The sequence below is a fragment of the Arachis ipaensis genome, chromosome B6 (assembly GCF_059453495.1).
Source record: "Arachis ipaensis isolate K30076 ecotype BB chromosome B6, ASM5945349v1, whole genome shotgun sequence".
NCBI lineage: Eukaryota > Viridiplantae > Streptophyta > Magnoliopsida > Fabales > Fabaceae > Arachis > Arachis ipaensis.
The window spans coordinates 33,419,867-33,438,656 of NC_142441.1; the positions used below are offsets into that span (position 1 = coordinate 33,419,867).

Genomic DNA, 18,790 nt, shown 5'->3' on the forward strand with positions numbered 1-18,790 from the left:
CGAACTTTATATTGGATGACCCTCCACTCACACCATGACTGTTGCACTATGCTAGTCAAGTGCAAGACATGGACGTTGAGGATGATTAATCCGACGAAGTGTACATTGCCGATAGCCATGAAAGTGGATCCTTTGACGATGAAAATGACGATGAGTTCATACCTGAGATTCTTGTTGGTGGATCAGTTCGATACCTTTAGCCTGCTTCGCATCTAATTCCAGAGTTATCATCTGTACCCAGCTACTACCATACATTGGATTTGGATGCGATACACGAGGAAACTCTATATTCGAATATGGGGGCCGACGATTACAACACCGATAGTGGTGTGGAGTTTCGGATTGGTCACAAATTCAGGAGCAGAGAGGGAGTGCTGCAAGGCGTGAAGAATTATAGCATTCAGAAAAGTGCCGAGTATCGAGTAGTCGAGTCAGATCGGTTAAAGTACCATGTACGTTGGCGGCAATTTATGGATGGTTGTCCTTGGAGTTTCTGTGTTGCCCTCCGACAGAATCTGGGATATTGATGAGTGTTATTGTATCTTAATTCGTTGTTTTCTTCGTCATTCTTATTTTGGTTAGATTTTAATTTGACTATATTTAAAATGGTTAGGGAGGTGCGTTGTCTGGCCCCACGATGTCATAGGATTACCGACCGTAGGACAGCAACCTCATATGCAGAATCATCCTGCCACTCATACAGTCTAGTCCATTAGTGACCATTCCTGTTCTACAAAGTATAGTAAGACAAAGCTATCACTTCAAGCCGTCGTACAGGAAGGTTTGGATGGCAAAACAAAAGGCAATTGCGCAGATATATGGTGATTGGGAAGAGTCGTACAAGGTGCTGCGGTTGCTCCAAACATTGCAGAGTTGTCACCCTGGCACGGTATGTGACATTAGTGCATACCGTATTATGATGGCCACTTGATGGTGCGCGATTGCGATTAGTTCGATAAGGTGTTCTGGTCATACCCTCCCTAGATTGAAGCTTTCAAGCATTGTAAGCCGTTCATCTCCGTAGATGGCATGCACTTGTATGGCGAATATGGTGGAGTGTTGCTAATTACAGTTGCACAAGATGGTAACAGTAACATTCTCCATGTTGCCTTCGCCATTGTTGAGTCTGAGAGTACGGATTCATGGTCCTTCTTCCTTACAATCTAAGATGCCATGTGACACCACAAGAAGGGCTACTGATTATATTTGATAGATCCCAAGCAATCAAGGCTGCACATAAAGCTGATGACAGCCTTTGGAAGCCTCCTAGGGCGTTCCATGCGTATTGTGTCAGGCACATGGCTGTGAACTTCATGTCTTGGTTCATGTCAGCCGAGGGCAAGCAGTATCTCATAATGCTGCATACAGTCCTAGGAATGCTGGGTACGAACGGTACATGGATGCTCTAAGGACGTTATCACGTGAGATGGCTGACTGGGCCAGTAGATTTAATAAGGAAATATGGTTGCAACATTGTGATGGTGGACGTCGGTTTGGGGACATGACAACTAACCTATTTGAGTGCATCAACGTAGTTCTGAAGGGTACAAGATATCTATCCATTTCAGCTATTGTTAGATGCATGTACGAGAGATTGTAGTAGTTGTTCGTCTGGAAGGGTAGGGAGGTGCAGGCTCAAATGGCAGCGAGTAATCGGTATTCACAGTGGCTGCAGGCTGTGGTTGAAAAGAATAAACAGGGTATTCAGAAGATGCGAGTTACACATTGCAATAGGAGGGCTTTGGTTTTTTGGGTATAGGAATTAGAGCCATTTGAGGGTTAGAGCCAGAGTTCATTCCGTTTTTGATTGAGCTCGGGGACATGCGACTGCAAACTTTTCCATTCACTTCATTTCTACTATTGTCATGCATTTGCTGCTTGTGCTGCTTCCAGCTTCGAGTGGGGGTCATATGTTCATCTAGTCTACCTTCAAGAGTCTGAGCTCAAGGTTTACGAGGTAGAGTTTCCCCCGATCCTTGACGAGAAGCTTTGGCCAGAGTGGCACGGGGCATGTTTGCGCCCTAATCCAGCCATGTGTAGAAAGGCAACCGGAAGACCAATTTTTACGAGGTTTCGTAGCGATATAGACGAGGTGGACTGCCAAGACAAACGGTGCAGGCTATGCCGGCAAACAGGCCATACTCGGAGGGGTTGTCTGAATCAAGCCATAGAGGATTCTTAGCAATCGCATAACTTGTGCCACATTTCATATGTACTAGAACCATGCTATTCATTTGAGGTTACGTTATATATCATTGTTATTTTGTTTTATTTAGCAATCGAACTGCCTATGTTTTATGTTCTATTACGATAATTTGCACACATAACCCTAATCAAGGCATGGATAGTAACTAAAAAAATTCATTAAACAAGGTACATAAAATAAAGACAGAAGAAATAAAGGAGCACATCATCACTATAATGTAAAATTTTGGTACAAAATACTGTACTTTGGAGTAATACAGGATAAACTACTAATTAATCTAATAACATGTATTGCTAATCATGGATGCTAGTCCCTAGGATAATGAAGGCGATGCCTAGTGCCATAAGGGGGAGGCTGGGTCTGGCGAGGTAGTCTGCGGCCTCACGGGTCCTGAGGAGCTGGTGGTGGTGGAAGGGCCACTACATATGACGGTGGCGGAGGAGGCTGTGGAAAGTACGGGTGTGCATGAATCATGATCAATCGCTTGTGTTTGAAAATGTGGTGGTGGTGGTGTATACTGAGGTGAGGGAGGTAATCAATGTGAGGTAGTCATCAGTCGGCCGTAGTCAATGGAAGGCGGTGTAGCATACTGAGACCTCGGCCAGAGATCTGGTCCGTAGGAGGAGTGAGCACCCGGGGACATCTGAGGCACCTAAATCGAGGTAGTCACTTCTGGGACAGAGAAAGGTACACCATAAGTGGCACCATGCTCTCTGGTCGTGTGGAACTGCTCTGCATCCGCTACATGGTCTACTGGTCAGCCGTCTGAACCTAAAATACCTCGTCAAACTGTATCTCATTCACTATGGATCTCTCCTAAACGCTGGATGAGGCACCAAGGTCCACCCAGCCAGGTGGATTTGTGAAAGGGTCATCATGATGCACATAAGAGCCTGGTTCTGGTGGTGGTGGTCCTGGTGGTGCTGGTGCTGGTGCTGGTCGGGGGGGGGGGGGGTCATCCGCATCCTCGGGTATATCGCCGACATCCTCCTGCTGGACATAATCTGCCTCCTCCTCGGATTCAACGTGTAGCCTTTCCTTACGGGGTCTGACGTGCTCTCATCGAGGCATTGCAGCTCCTCCGAGGTCCCTCCTACCCCTCTCCCTCCTGGCAGGTCTTCGAATGTCTGGTCGCACCTCCCTGGCATGCCTACAGTGATCAGGTACATCTCGTGGAAGGTGGAGACATCCTTGGGCTGACTAGGTGTGGGCTGGACGTCATCAGGGAGGGTCGAAAGTCTGGGGTCATCAAGCACATCCTTCCCAGACAGATGTCTGACCCGACAGGCCTACTGGTACCAGACTCAGTACTCCTGTATCGGCCTGTTGTCGGCGGTAGGCTGAATGGAGATCATGTGGCCCTCCTCAAACCAGGCTCTGAAACCATCATACCACTCCTAAAGGCGAGTAGGCCGCCACACATCCTCTCCCCATCCAGTAGTGGTCAGAAACTTGTCGACATTAACCAAACCGCTAGGAACTGGCTGCTCACCTCTAAACTGTCGTTTCAACCGATGGGCCTGGTGAAACTCCATAATATTGAAGCATACCAGGGGGACAACAGACAACCAAGTCTTCCACTCCCCACCGGACCTCACTCAATCCAAAATAATGTCATTCAATCTAGGATCGACATACGACATCCACCGAAATTGCATAACTAAGTGGCATAGGCTCATCAGAAGTAGTTTATACGATAATTGTACTCAAATGTTTCATATTAAAGTAAGGAAAAAATAAAGGTATACCTCGTCCAAATGCAGTCGATCTAGCGCCGTACGCCAATGGAGGACTCTCTGTGCATAGTGGTCCCTAATCTGTTGGGTCATCCCGATCAACCTGTTAACATACGCAGTAATCAAATTGTGTCAATCCGTGTAGGTAAAACTTGAATTGAATAAATAAAAATTGACAAGAACATTAAACGATAACAATTGCCTCACTACTAGAGGAAAGGTCATAATCTGCCTCTCCAGTGGACACCACTGTGGAATCCTGTGGTATATCCACGAGACTAGCAGCGGTGTACATCCGGCTATGTCCGTGGTGTCACAATGTGCTGCATGGCACAAGGAGTGGTACATCCATGCAAGCACAGCGGACCCCCATGATAGACCGCTACACCTCCCGAAGTCGGCCAACAGTGGAAACCATTTGATATGCACCTGATTGTTGGATTGTCGGTCATCAGGTAACCACCGATCAGTAGTATGATGTAACACTTAGTGTACTATCGGAGGGTGGTTGGATCCGTGGTACTCGGAGGCATGTGGCAGACTCTGTCCTGAAGTCATGTCATCTTAATGCTAAACGACTTCTTTCTTTGGGCACCTTGCTATGGACCATGGGGGTTTGGCACCCAAGAGCTCCTCCACGTACTCCCATGTCAGTCGCTGGTACCAAGTCTGGAAGTCATGCAGGCACCCACCCATTGGCTCCCCGTGTGTGTGTAGTCCGAGGTGGTACGCAATGTCCTGTAGGGTGATGTTGCACTCACCCCATGACTGGTGGAAAGTGTGGCTCTCTGGACGCCAGAGCTCCACGAATGCAGTGATTTGGGAGTTGTCAAACACAAAGTCCCTGAGCTGCACCTTGTCGCCAAACCCAACCTCCCTCAGATAAGGGACGACGACGTCCGAGGGTGCAAGTGTGTGACTAACCCGCCTAGGTAGTAACAGGCGAGGCCTCTGTTTAAAAGAAAAAATTTTATAAAGATTCGATTCCAAACTAAGTTCTCTAGTATGTCCAAATCTATTCTAACAAATCTAAAATGCAACTCAGATAAACATCACAACATAATGAATAGGTTACAAAACCAATACTTAAAAATCCTCTCCCAATTTAAAGAAAATGTTAACTAATAAATATATTTAATTACTAATCAAATCAAAGTAGTTAGTTATCTAACTTTCACTCTAAGTAAATTACACACCTAACTCATGTTACTAACTTGCCAACTAACCTAAATTGTGTTACCTCAATATCATCCAGTCTACTCATGTATTAAAACACTAACTCTGTAAAAGCTCTCCAAATAAAATCGCATACACTTAATAATTTAAATAATAAAGATAACACTAACTTCATAGTCGATAGCTCCCGCAATGTGCCAACTAGCGTTGAGGCGGTTGATGTCAGGGTCTCGTGCGTCTGTGCGTGCGTCTCTGCGTACCATAACTTCTGGGAAACTAAAAAATATAAACAAAATGGTGCCAGAAAGAGAGAAATGAGAGAAATGTGGGGTTAGGGGTGCTGCGAACGACTTCCATTAATACCCTCAAATTAACGTATATTTGTAATTAAAATATTTATTTTATTTATTTAAAAAAATCCTTTGTATTATGATTAAAGTTTTACTTATTACTTTTATTAAATTAATTTTAATTAATTTTACTAAAATAAAAGTTAGGCGAGCTAATTGGTGGCATCACCAATCTCTCATAAAACGAGACAAACTAACATTTTAAATCTGATTTATTTTGACGGATTATGCCGGCCTGCCCTATTTTTTGGACAAGTCTTTGACGGGACAGGATGAGACAAACTACCCACTTTGACACCCCTTCTTCGTGCAACAGTAGAACCTCTGATGGAGTATGTAAATTGCATCAAATTCAAAAGGAAGCAAACCGAAGGGAACGGGAGATTCTGTTGATTTATTTTGGGTGGAAGAATCAATCATCAGTTATGACTAATTAATCCTGTTGCAAATTTATTGATTGCTGTTTGGTCTGTACAACAAAGATCCGTAACTACACTAGTCAAAGAAAAAATCCTACTTATCTTTGCAACTAATCAATCCTTCTTATGATTAATCATAGATAAATGAAAATGCTCACGAACCTAAATTTTTCATAGTTGATCTGTGCTTATTTTAATGCTTTATCCCTTGTTTAGACTACCAGTAACAAATTTCATTGAATTGATAAATGATATAAAGATTTTAATAAACTTGCCTAAACATTGAAACCACCTTTCAACGGTTCAACCCAAACATAACATTCGGCAAATTTTGAACTCCTATAGGTAATAATGATTCTATCTCCTAGACATCGTTTCTTCATAATTAATCCCCAACATTATCTTTTCTGTTCTCAACTAAATTATACAATTGCTATAAAGCACTTCACTTTTATCTCCTTGTAAACTCATGCAAAGCCTAAGTACAGCCACTTACTCTAGCTAATCGTGATGAGAATAATCCATAGTTTCACCGTTGCGAAGGTGAAGAGCAAGTGAATCCCCACTATTCTTGCCCTCTCTACCTACTACTGAAAATTGGCCACTAGCTCTGATTAAAATACTCATCATACTACATTTTTTTCTGAAACCAGTTGCAAAACTTAGTGCTACTCCATCTTTCCAATAGTCCACATTTCTCATCAAGTATATACACTGTCAAATAAAACCTATAAAGAAATTCCAATTTGTTTTTTCAAGGAAAAATAAAAGAAACTATCCTAGCAGTGGGTTCTTGTAATAACAAACCGCTGTATAAGCCAAATAAATTGAAGAGCCTTCTGCTGTACCAAGACCACCCAAGACATTCATCGAATAGATTTAAAAAATTGGAACCATCTTCATCCATTATTGTACAAAGAAATAGTGGAAGGAATGTACCAATTCATGCTTACATCAGTGTGACAGAATCAGATAACAAGACTTCAAGATTACAATATAACTTCCGAATAATTCTAATCCAAAGTTAATATACAAACCTTAATTGCAAAAAATATCTGGAAACAAGAACCAACGTCTCCTATGTCAGTATTCACATAATATAAAAATACATTCAATATGCCGAGGCCACTTACTAAACCTCCAACAGCATTGAAAACACACGACAACCACGCAAGAATCAATAGACTCTACCTACTCTGGACCTTGCATAGGAACCATCATATGTTGACCCTGAGATAGAAGGTCCAAAATAAAGTGAGAATTACTGTCATGTAAATTGATTATTTGTGCTAATAAAAATTCCTTAAACCAAATAAGATGCAACATACGAACCAGAGGAAAAGAAAAAAGAGAAATACAAAAGATTATATAAATAATTACATGCTAAATTATCCCACGTTGAGTAAAAATAGACTAAATTTGGTACTCATTACTCAAACAGTTAATCATGAGAGACTCCCACCCCATAGAACTACATGAACACTACTCTCAACCATTCATGTCTTCAGAGAGCCAGCTAATGGAAATAAAGCAGAAGCTGGAAACGAGCAAAAGCAAGGAATGGGCTATGAAGGATAAAAAAAAGTCACCTGAAGTGGCTAATCAGTTTGCACCATAGTATATGCAAACTTCATTAAGGACAATATTATATCTGACATCAAGTAATACTCAATTCAATCCACAAGACTCTACCAACAAAATAGCTTATTCTTGTTTGGTTGGCCAATTGCCCTATGGGCTTGAGTAACGTAGCTAAAACATCCACATAAAACCAACTAAATAGAGTTTATTTTGAAATTACACCACCTCTTAGCCCTTTAATAAGAGTTTTCTTTTTTTAAGCACCATAAAAACCAAGCCAAATATTAAAGAATAACTTTCAATTTTTATATCTATGAAAAACTATTTTGTTTTAAAAAAAGAAAGTCCTTAGAAAGGAAGTCTTTGAGAAATCCAGCATTCACAATATTCGTTAAATTTTGATGAATAGGAAATCATATAGCATAAGATACTAATATCAACTTAGACCCACAATTCGCCAGCAGCAATAATCTTTTAACACAACCTAGAAAGAATTTCCCAAGTATTGTTACTTGTTAAAGAAAGCCAAGTTAAACTAGCTAAGCATCTCCCTCAGAAAATTTGTACCATAACAACATGAGCAAGGAATGAAGCTCCAATTATTCAAGAAGAAAATAGTAAAAAAGGAAAAGAATAAAAATTTGTTTCCTCTTTTGATAAAACAGGAAATGAAAACAAAAACCACCACAAATCCTTAAGTATTTTTAACTTTATCCTATCTATACAAAAATCATTATCTGAAACTTACTTTTGCCATAAACAAAAACACATCAATTATTATAAAGTAATACTTTGAAAATCAAATATCTCATAAGTTAAACCAAACATACAAAACACTAATCAACATTATAGTCCAAACTAATGATTAATGTGCTGATGCCAATAGCATCACCATTATCTGAATTGCTAATTTTGTAAAAGAAATTTAAATAATATAAGATCCAGAGCAGCTTTCAGCAACTCATGGTGCCCCAACCAAGTCTAGAGAAAACTACCCTTCAAAGATGGACCACGCATTAAATAATCCAAGTCCATAAAAAGAAAACCTAGAAAGTAGACAACCCATAAACCAGACAACTTTTCATCAAGGACTTTAATGAGTGCATTGATATGTGCTACCAACCAAAAGTAGCCACCTCGCAGTCAAGAATTATCAGGCATTAATTCTAAGATAGACTGTTTCAGTGACCAGTATCTCTTATGATATGAAATCAAAATGGTAATAAAACCAATATTTGTGGAAAATTTCAACAAAATTCTCTTCAAACCTATAACATTATGTGAATGGAAGTATCAACAACTCATGGATTGCTTTTCTGTCCAGAAGAATATTGTTTATGCCTCTCAGGTGATACCCAATCTTAATTATAATTACGAAATTTGTTACTAAAGATCATACTAGAAATTATTACATGCATACTAGATTTCGATCTATGTTAAGGGTTTTGAACATAAAGGAGAACTAATCTGGATTGCTAAATTTGGCGAACTTACTTTTCAAAGCATATTGAATATAAGAGGGAAAAAGAATGCTGGAGAGTAAAGGGTGGGGAAAAGCTTTCACTACAGCTGTATTGTGTGATACAAGGCAGGGAACTGAGAGAATAGCTGACAGAGGCCTCAGAAAGGAAGAGATAGAGCCCAAGAAAACCATATTAAGCCATTCCAGCTAGAAGATATACCAATGATACTTATGATACAAAATAAATAAAGTCTCATATTTGAAGTGGGTTGATGGGTTTTGATTTGCTCAGGTACTATAAGATTTTTACAATTCACTTATTACTGAAAAGAAAACTATTAGTTCTAAGTTTCTTACACCGTATCTATTATTAATAATGTATTAACATTAATATACACCCTTAGTAACATATTCAGTAACTTCGCAATTAGCACCCTGCATAACAGCAACATAAAGTTTCATGATCTACTAACTACAATCTTGATGTTTGATGTTGATGTTTGACAGTCAATTTATTGCAGTTTCAAATCAGTTTGAAGAGCAAGCAGAGCATCATCATTTATCAGCATTCAACAAGAGTACATGACAGTGCAGAAGCACAGAAGAAAACCGTATACAACATTATACAGAGTAGTATTACCTGAGGGTTAGTGTAATTAACGCCTTGTGAGAAAGAACCTTGATGAGCAAGCTGTAAATTTCACAACAAACCATGACAACATCAGAACTCAGAAGTTTTGACATTCCAGCGATACAACAAGCATAGCAAGTATATTATGTGCTTGTGTGTATTCCACCTGAACATTAGGACTTGGTTGAACCTCTTTCTTAGCAGAAGCGTCTCCACCCTTTGCTGAACCCTTGGTGTCACCCTAAAACACCACAAGTTCAAAAATAAATAAGTAAATAAAATTAAAAAGCGAACAGATATCAATCCAAAGGAAGAAATATTGATATTACCTCCATCTGCAGCATTCCCAATCAACCACGGTCAAATCCATATCACCGAAGGGGGGTTGCACCATGAGTGAAGAACAAAGTTAGACAGTAGGAAAATCAAAACGTGCCATATAGCAACATCTTTACATGACCCCGTACGCGTGTTCCTCAGAACAGAGCTTCTTGGGGACCAGATAAACTTCGCAAGTAAACCGAAGGTAAAAAAAAGAAAGCTGTAAATTCAGAATTACCTCTCTGTATCTTGTGAGGTAAATCTTCAAGGGATCAATATAATCCTCGAAACCGAGAGTCGCCATTGCCCAGAGCAAATCATCACCGTTAATAGTCTTCCTCTTCTCTCTCTGGCACTTATCAGAGGCCCTACATCATTCAACACCCTCGCAATTAAAGTACAAAAGAAAAATTAAATTAAATTAACAGTGAAACAAAAGAAAAAAAGAAAAAAAAAGTACTCGCTGGTGATGAAGCTGATAAACTCGGAGACGCATTCCTGAACAGTTTCTTTGGCATCCTTGGCGATTTTTCCGTTGGCGGGAAGCGCCTTCTTCATGATGCGGCTGATGTTAGCGATGGGAAGGAACCTGTCCTGCTCCCTTATGTTGGAGCGAGGGCTATGGTCACCGCTCTCGTGGCTTCCGCCGCCTGGGCTCGCCGGACCGTCGGCCATGATCGCCGGAACCCTAATCTGAGAAACGAATCGGATAACACGAAAGACATGGTGAAAACTATGAAAAACGAAATAGGAAACAGAAAAAAAAAGAGTAGAAGAAAACCCTAGGTGCGAGGTGGACGCGAAACCCTAAAGAGAGAAAGAGAGAGGGAAAGGGACGATGATGGTTGTGGTGGATGATTATGACTGTGATAAACTGAAATACCTGGTTTGGGTGCTGGGAAATGTTTATGGAATTTTTGTATTTGGCGGGAGAGAGATCCGGTGAGAAATGGGAGAGGAATCGGACGCTGGAGAAGAAAGGAAGAAGGAAACGATTGAGATCAGAGAATGAAGCCTATCACCACCGTCCGTTTTCTTTATATTGCCCTCCCTTTTCGCTTTTTCCCTTCTTCCCCCCTTCCTTCTCTTTTTATTTTCTCTCTCCTCTATCTTTTCTATTTTTTTTTTTAATAATTATTGTTGTTTTCTTTAACTTTTCTTGTATTAACTTTCAAGATTCAACTGCCCCTGCCTAAAAAATTTATTACTGGCATTTACTTGTAGTACTTATTTTTAATTTATTACTGATCATGTGTGGTGTGTTCAACAATACTTTATTTTCATGATGAATAAATGATGGACTTAATTTAAACAGATTAGTAAAGAATTAATGACTTCAAACATATAAGATGCAAATAGAAAAATATAAAATGAAATGATTTTTTAATTAAAAAAAAGTTTTCATATTTCAAGATGTTATTGTGCTGGAAATTTTATTATATTTTATTTTATTTTATTTTTGATGAGGTGTTTGATTTGACCACGTGTTGTGCCTGCTGTGTGCCTTTTGGCTTTTAGGTTTGGCGGTGGTTTATATTGGTTGTATGGTTTTGATAACCACAGCTTTTGTATATTTGTGGAAAGAAAAAAGTGACGGTTCTTTACAGTGACCTTGTGTAAGTTGTGTTTCAGTTAACGCTAGTCAATTTTCAGAATTAAAATTTAAAACAAGCAGTTAACTTTTTATTTATTTTTTTACACAGTTCCAGTTTAAATCAGCCTTGAGATTCCCAGTTTCACAAACATAACTAAACCAACTATGATTTCTTTTGGCGTGTTTCTTGTGCAAAAATTGTTCATGAACTCCGATTATATGTATGTGCTTCTCTTCTGCTTTAATCTTTTTCCATGGCCAAAAGCGTTTTTACTTCTATAAAACTTGTTTACTTGTACAATGAAAGAATTGTGGTTACAAAATTGACCCTTCCGAAGATTATTGAATGAAATTTATTTAAATAGTTGTATTGTATATATTCCCTGCTTCTTTGGTCCGTAACTCAAGTATGAGATTCTACAATGGCTACAACCTTACTCCAGAAGGAGGAATACGATTCTGTCTGGCTTGATGCCCTGCAAACACGTAGCAAATCAAGAATGAAAAGTGTCCATTTACATGTAAAAACAATGTAGCAGCTACTTTATTTGGCAATTCAGTTAAATAAATACGACGTCATTGATGCATTTCCTTCTAATCCAGAACGCATTATCACTCGAATATACATAATACATACACATTGTTGTTTTGGAGGAATCAATCCTGGACCAAATATGAACAAACTAAAGGCCTCCCCCACACAGGAAAGCAAGGATAGAAAAATCAAATAAGACAGAAATAAATAACTTGTAAAAATCAATAGATTTATCTTGCGGTTGGGCGTGCAATGGATTCATCAATTGAGAGGTAACTCTCAGTGGCACCTAGATCCATTGAACCTATGTTCACGGAAGAGTGGAAAGAATTTCTTGACAAGCCACGTGAATTGCTTTCAGCCTCTCTCTCAATAGCTATTGCATCTTGGATCTCCTTCAGAACTTCAGAAATCGATGGCCTCATATATCCATGAGGTTGAACACACATCAATGCTTTCTCTGCTATTTTCCACATTGATTGTAGGTCGTAATCATTCCTTAGCATGGGGTCAATAATTCCTTGTATGTCACCACTCTCAATGTGAAATTTTGCCTGTGAAACATACAAGTTAAACAATCAACACAAATTTAGTTCGTGTTTCCTTTGTAATCTTGTATTATCATCTAATCAAATATTGATGTTTATATGACTTTAAAAATAGTAAATAGATTAATAAAATACATTTTCACAATGACAACATATCATTACATCTTTGTGTAAAGTTTCTCTACTCAGAACAATATATATATATATATATATATATATATATATATATATATATATATATATATAGAAATTAAATCCATATAACATGATATGGAAAGGCTTAACATCTGCATAGTTTATTCAAAATGTTCCTTAGCTTGTCACACTCAATATTTTCCAGTATTTTATAAGTTTACACATTCAATCTAATGCATGTTATTTTGATTTTTCAATGTTGTATATGTAAATACTGCACATATTATTTCAAAAGGGTAAAGTGTTGTTTTGGTCCTCAACGTTTGGGGTGAATTTTATTTTGGTCCTTAACTTTTTAATCGTCCTATTTTTATTCCAAAACGTTTAAAATAGTATCAATGTTATCCCACCGTCAAATCTCTCACTAACAATTAATGAAATTAATGTACTGTTAATAATATTTTTGTTAAAGCTACGGTTGCTTAACTCCTTCTCCTACCTTCACCTCCTCAACAAGCCCAAATCCTATTTTCCTACTCCCTTCTTCTTCTTTCTTTTACACTAAACTCCCTTCTTCTTTCTTTTACATTATTCAGTGTAAAAGAAAGAAGAAGGGAATAGAAAAATAGGATTTAGGTTTGTTGAGAGGGTAAATGTGGGAGGGGGAATTAAACAAACGTAGCTTAACAAAAACATTATTAATAATAGTACATCAATTTTCGTTTAGTGTTAGTGAATGATTTGACGTTATTAATAATAGTACATCAATTTTCGTTTAGTGTTAGTAAATGATTTGACGGTGGGATAATATTGATGTCATTTTAAAAGTTTTGAGATGAAAATAGGATTATTAAAACGTTAGGAATCAAAATAGGATTTACTCTAAATATTGAGGACCAACACAGTACTTTACCCATTTCAAAATTATGCTTATAGAGAAATTTAAACTCACCCACTGGACTATGTTTCGGCAGTTAACACCAAAGTTTTCATTTGATATTGCTTCTTGTCCAGATATGAGTTCAAGAAGAATTACACCAAAACTATAAACATCGCTCTTGTCAGTCAGTTGCTGGGAGATATAGTACCTATTCAAGAAAAGTTTACATGACAATCCTGAAGTAATTGGGACCTTAGACACAACCAGATAATTAGTTATCCAAAACTAAACACACAAATTTATGGAAAATAGATGAAGGCCTTACTCAGGATCAAGATATCCTACTGTCCCCCGAACTATGCTAGAAACATGGGAAACGCCATCAACAGCAAGTTTTGAAAGACCAAAATCTGAGACCTTAGCTCTCATTTGCTTGTCAAGAAGAATATTGCTGCTTTTTACATCTCTATGGATAACAACAGGAACACAACCCGTATGAAGGTATTCAATCCCTGAACAAACAAATAAATAAAACAATTAATGTCATTATGAAATGGTTGTCTTATCAGAGAAGGACCACTCAACCGAAACTTCAAAGAAAAAGTTAAAAGTATTGTTATAATGCTATCTTAATTATGGATACACTAGCATTATAATTTGTAACCTTTTGCAGCATCTTCTGCAACCTCAAGCCGCTTAATCCAATTGATACTCCGTCCATGCGTTAATGGACCTACAAGAAGTCAGAGATAATTCAACATATGGACTTATATGCTCCTTGATAGAGTCATGTAGGCTTACCATAGAGATGTTCCTTGAGAGTTCCATTGTGCATGAATTCATAAATGAGCATGCTACTATCTTCCTCCCGGCAATACCCAAGAAGCTGTACCAAATTTCTGTGATGTATTCTTGAAAGAAGTGTCACCTGGATCAAAGGAAAATATCAACTATAATATTGTTTTGGTAAAGGACATAAAACATAATATGAATATCGTTTCAATGACAACAGATTTTAGTAAGAACATTCAGCTAATTTTATCTACATTACCAAATGAAGCATCACAAAAATATAATGTCTCTAAAGCAAAATAGCAAATATGAATTATTATTTATTAGAGAAGCCTATTAATGCAGGAGGGATACCTCATTGGAGAACTCTCGCTTGCCTTGATAGGAATTATTGGTCAAAACTTTTACAGCTATCTCTTTTCCATCTTTCAGTTTCCCGTAGTACACAACTCCAAAACCACCAGAACCAATCTTTTTCTCAAAATTATTTGTGGCATTTAAAATTTCGGAAAAACTGAAGCAGTGAGCAGTTTCTGCAGGATCATCATTTTTCCAGGAAGCCAGCTTTTGAGTAGGGAGAGAAGAGTTGTGATCTATTAACAATATAAAGAAATAAATCATGTCGTACAAACTCAGATATATGACAGACACAACAAAAATATCTTCATTTTGGAATCCTACCTTGCTCAAAATACCTTCTATTTCCTTTACGCATAAACAAGTAAGATATAATAGTGGCCAATAATAGAACAGAAGCCCCCACTGTGGAACCAATAATAACATACGTTTTGCCCTCTATTCTTTTCCCCGTGTGAAGATTAATGTTTCCAGAGTAGCTGTTGAATACGGAAATAACAAGATAGTTCATCATGCTATTTTAAAAGTATTCACTTTATGGTTTCTTCTGTAAATGTTGCATGGTTTCACCATCAGAGAAAAATAAAATGTTGCACTTATTTATCTTGTTTCAGTAGGCAAGTTAAAGCAGTACTCACTCTAAAACCAAATCTTTGCTCAGAAGAGCAGATGGTATTGTTCCAGATAACAAATTATTTTGCACATACCTGTGAAAATCATAATTAATAAATATATCAAATAATAATTGAACAAGTTTGAAGGATAGTCACTTGAGCATTAAGCATACATGACTGCAGTATTTTCTCAGATATTTAACATAACAACTTACAGTTTTCTAGTTAGCTTACATTTCTCCTAAATTTGGAAGGTTCAGCAGAGATGTTGGGAGGACACCCGTCAACTGATTGTTCTCAAGATGACTGCAAGAGGAAAAACGTTACAGTTAATCGAATGCTACATTACATAGCAATAGCATGACTGTGGAAAGAAGTTATCAACAATTACATGATCTTTAAGTCCATGCACCCAGTAAAATCTGGTATTGGGCCAGTTAACATGTTTCCATCAAGCCATCTGCATCCATGAAATAAATCATTCCACTACACGAGGTAAGCGATGAACCAAACGTAAGACACAAAGTATTCATTCCCAGAAAAATTAGATATAAACTTACAGTTCAACTAGACCAGTCAATTTGGTGATATCCAAAGGAACATTTCCAGTCAGGTTTTTACCGGACAATAAGCTGCCACCACCATGAACATAAATTAATTATTAGAAGACCACTTCAACTCTATTTTGAAACATGCAATGGAACATTCTTTATAGAAGCAAACTGCTTTCTTATTTCTTTTTCTTTGTTTTTCTTTTCCTTTGATAAAGACAGAGAATGAATCCACAACAAAATGAAAATAAATAAGTAAAAAATAAAAATAAATAAATAAAAAACTTACACTGAAACTACTTTTGGTTGTGGATCTGAATTACAGCGGATCCATGACCATGGAACAGGTAGACAAGGGTCCCCTCCCTCTTGTGCCCAATCTGCCGAAGGGTAGTGTGACAATACACTAGAAACAGCTGCTACTGAAAAACATGTCCAAGTACAAAAAATTTTTAATACTTCAAGAGAGAGTGGGGTAGAAGATGAAAAGGAAGATAAACTAAAGCAATTTGCAATGCAAAAGACATACTTAAACTACATAATTGCAAGTTTGTCAAACATCATATCATAGTAGCTTCTTCTTAGCAGACTTACAATCAATAGAGCCATCATTTTTCTCCAAATATTTATTTATCTCCATTGCATTTAGGAGAGGACCCTTGGAAGAATCAGAGGTCTTGCCAAATCTAAAAGAAAGCACAAAGGGCAGGGATATGTTGTTAAATCCTGGTTCATAGAGGCGATATTTTCCCTGAGCATTTTCTTCAATATTTACAACAGCCTTGCTAATATCAGGCTGGCCTGGAAGTACTAGCCTAAATTTTCTGGAATCATTTGGACCCAAATCTTCAATTTCTGCACAATAAGAGAATGCCCAACCAGTACCAGGAAAACCATCCAAGTTCAACCGGTAAGTTAGAGACCCATTTGTGCCAACTACTGCTGTCTGCATCACTTTCACTGGGGGTATTTCGTCTCTGTTAACATCAATTGGTACTTCGGTAGAGATTTTCTTGGTACCATCAGCAACATCAACAAGAAAATTTGCTTTCTTCACAGAATCTGACTCCCATATTCTATCAAAAGGATCATCAGGATACCTGAAATGCAAATACAAAGCGTTTTAAATTAGAGGAAGAGTATGCATGTACTCATGTAAATATTTAGTGTTAGAATACGTGAAGGAGTACTTTATATGAAGAAAGTTGCAAACAAGCAACCTTCATGGTTTTCTCTAGTAAAAATGACAATAAACTAGTCATTATGAATATCCATAATAGAGTCTTCCAATTTTATATTGAAGTTGTTTTAACAGTTGGAATGGAACCATTTGATTGATTGATCTATGTCATACACACACATATGAATAAAAATATTGTTAGCAGATAATTTATAAAAGAACAGACTTTGAAGCAATATATGGAATGGACTAAGGTTAGGACAATTACCTGATTGGAGCATCACTTTCTGCTCCAAAATTTATCCGTGCAGAGACACTGAGGTAAAATTGTTCCTCATATTGTGTATAATAAACTGAACCATTGAATTGCCGGAGCTCAAGTGTAGATATGAACGGCTGCCCTGTTGTGGCGTTCGATAAGCACACACTCACAGCAGAACTTGAGGCCAAAAATATAAGCTCTCTCATTTCTATAAGGTTAGCATCTGATATAACAATGGTAGACCAATGTGTAGCCCCAACAGAAATGTCAAATTTAGGATAAACATTGTTATTATCAAAGTTCCCATACAGGAATGCGGCCCTCAGTAGGTACCTTGTCCTGCTCACAACATCAAGTGTGTAGCAGTATTTCTTGGTATCAGCAGGGAAGTGTCTAAGCGTGGTGTACTGCCGCCGTGTCTCGTTCGCAACTGATATGGTGCTTACTTCTCCATAAGGAAGCTTATCATCAGGGCTCCATTTAAGACCAATCTCATCAGTGAAATTTTCTGAACCTCCACAGTCCAAACTTACAAAACCTGCTTAGGATGAAATATGTCGTCACTGAATAATAGCCTAGATGGACGAAATTGCAATTATAAATCCAATTCCAAGCTCTAATAATTAATGAACACTTAAAAAACAACAAGACAAATCGCATAGTATATGAAAAATCCACAACATTAATTGTTATTAAGTAGTATTGTAAAAAGCTTATAAAAAAAATTCACAGAATCTGAATCAAAAGCAGAGTTTAGATCTCAAATCTTCAGTCCCATGCTGAACAAAATCTTAGATCACATGATAGACATGGAATAGAAGAAGATTAAGTAGCTCTATTAAGCTTTAACTAAACAATAACACGAAGCATCGGTTTCTATGAGCTGATTCAGCTGAAGAAGCTTATGGAAAGAAGAGAAAGCGAAGAGATCATAAAAAAGAAGAAGAAAGAAACATATACCTTGCATCTGAGCGGAAGAGGAGGAAAGCGGGAGAAGTAGAAGTGAGAGAGAGAAGAGGAAGAGCGCTCCGTTCTCCTCCATTGTTATAAATAACTGAAGCTTTCGGTGTGAGAACTGAGATAGAGAGAAGCATAAAAATGGCGGAACCCGACGGAGTAAGCTCACATTCTCACTCGGTCACAGTCTCAGTAGTAGCCTGTAGCAGAAGCAGACCGTGCCAGTATATAGAATGTTCGTATCTCGAATCTGCTCTATAAATAATGGAAGGAATGTCCTTACTACTACACAACAAACAAAAGATACGTTGTTTTTTAATATTTTACAAATTTGAATATTTTATTCTAATAAAATAGTATTAATTATTTACTTTCCTAGTCTCCGTCTCGTAATAACTCACCAAAAATTACATCAACTACAACTAATAATATGACTTCAATCTTAATTTAATATTATTTTTTTTCCTTTTTTTTTTTGACCGGTAGTTTAATATTAATATTTG

At 37.7% G+C, this 18,790-nt stretch overlaps 3 protein-coding genes across 3 annotated transcripts; 1 reads left to right on the forward strand and 2 right to left on the reverse strand.

Moving 5' to 3' along the window:
- The first annotated feature begins 296 nt into the window (after positions 1-296).
- On the forward strand, positions 297-2,182 carry LOC148555089 (uncharacterized). Its single transcript, XM_088490600.1, has 5 exons — positions 297-452; positions 767-889; positions 985-1,145; positions 1,333-1,596; positions 1,894-2,182. Exons 1-5 carry the CDS (start codon positions 297-299, stop codon positions 2,180-2,182), a joined length of 993 nt encoding a protein of 330 aa, XP_088346726.1.
- A 4,579-nt stretch (positions 2,183-6,761) lies between these two features.
- LOC107648669 (nuclear transcription factor Y subunit B-10) lies at positions 6,762-10,980 on the reverse strand. The gene is made up of 6 exons (XM_088491494.1): positions 10,766-10,980; positions 10,343-10,575; positions 10,121-10,250; positions 9,728-9,802; positions 9,571-9,621; positions 6,762-7,117 (listed from the first exon to the last, which is right to left on the reverse strand). Exons 2-6 carry the CDS (start codon positions 10,555-10,557, stop codon positions 7,079-7,081), a joined length of 510 nt encoding a protein of 169 aa, XP_088347620.1. The 5' UTR covers positions 10,558-10,575; positions 10,766-10,980; the 3' UTR covers positions 6,762-7,078.
- Positions 10,981-12,036: 1,056 nt separating this feature from the next.
- LOC107648668 (putative LRR receptor-like serine/threonine-protein kinase At1g67720) lies at positions 12,037-18,576 on the reverse strand. The gene is made up of 15 exons (XM_088490590.1): positions 18,291-18,576; positions 17,337-17,868; positions 16,483-16,988; positions 16,178-16,310; positions 15,898-15,969; positions 15,729-15,797; positions 15,572-15,643; positions 15,362-15,430; positions 15,048-15,202; positions 14,721-14,959; positions 14,376-14,502; positions 14,239-14,307; positions 13,900-14,086; positions 13,647-13,782; positions 12,037-12,565 (listed from the first exon to the last, which is right to left on the reverse strand). The coding sequence occupies exons 1-15, from the start codon at positions 18,370-18,372 to the stop codon at positions 12,242-12,244; spliced, it is 2,772 nt and encodes a 923-aa protein (XP_088346716.1). The 5' UTR covers positions 18,373-18,576; the 3' UTR covers positions 12,037-12,241.
- Between the last annotated feature and the right edge of the window lie 214 nt (positions 18,577-18,790).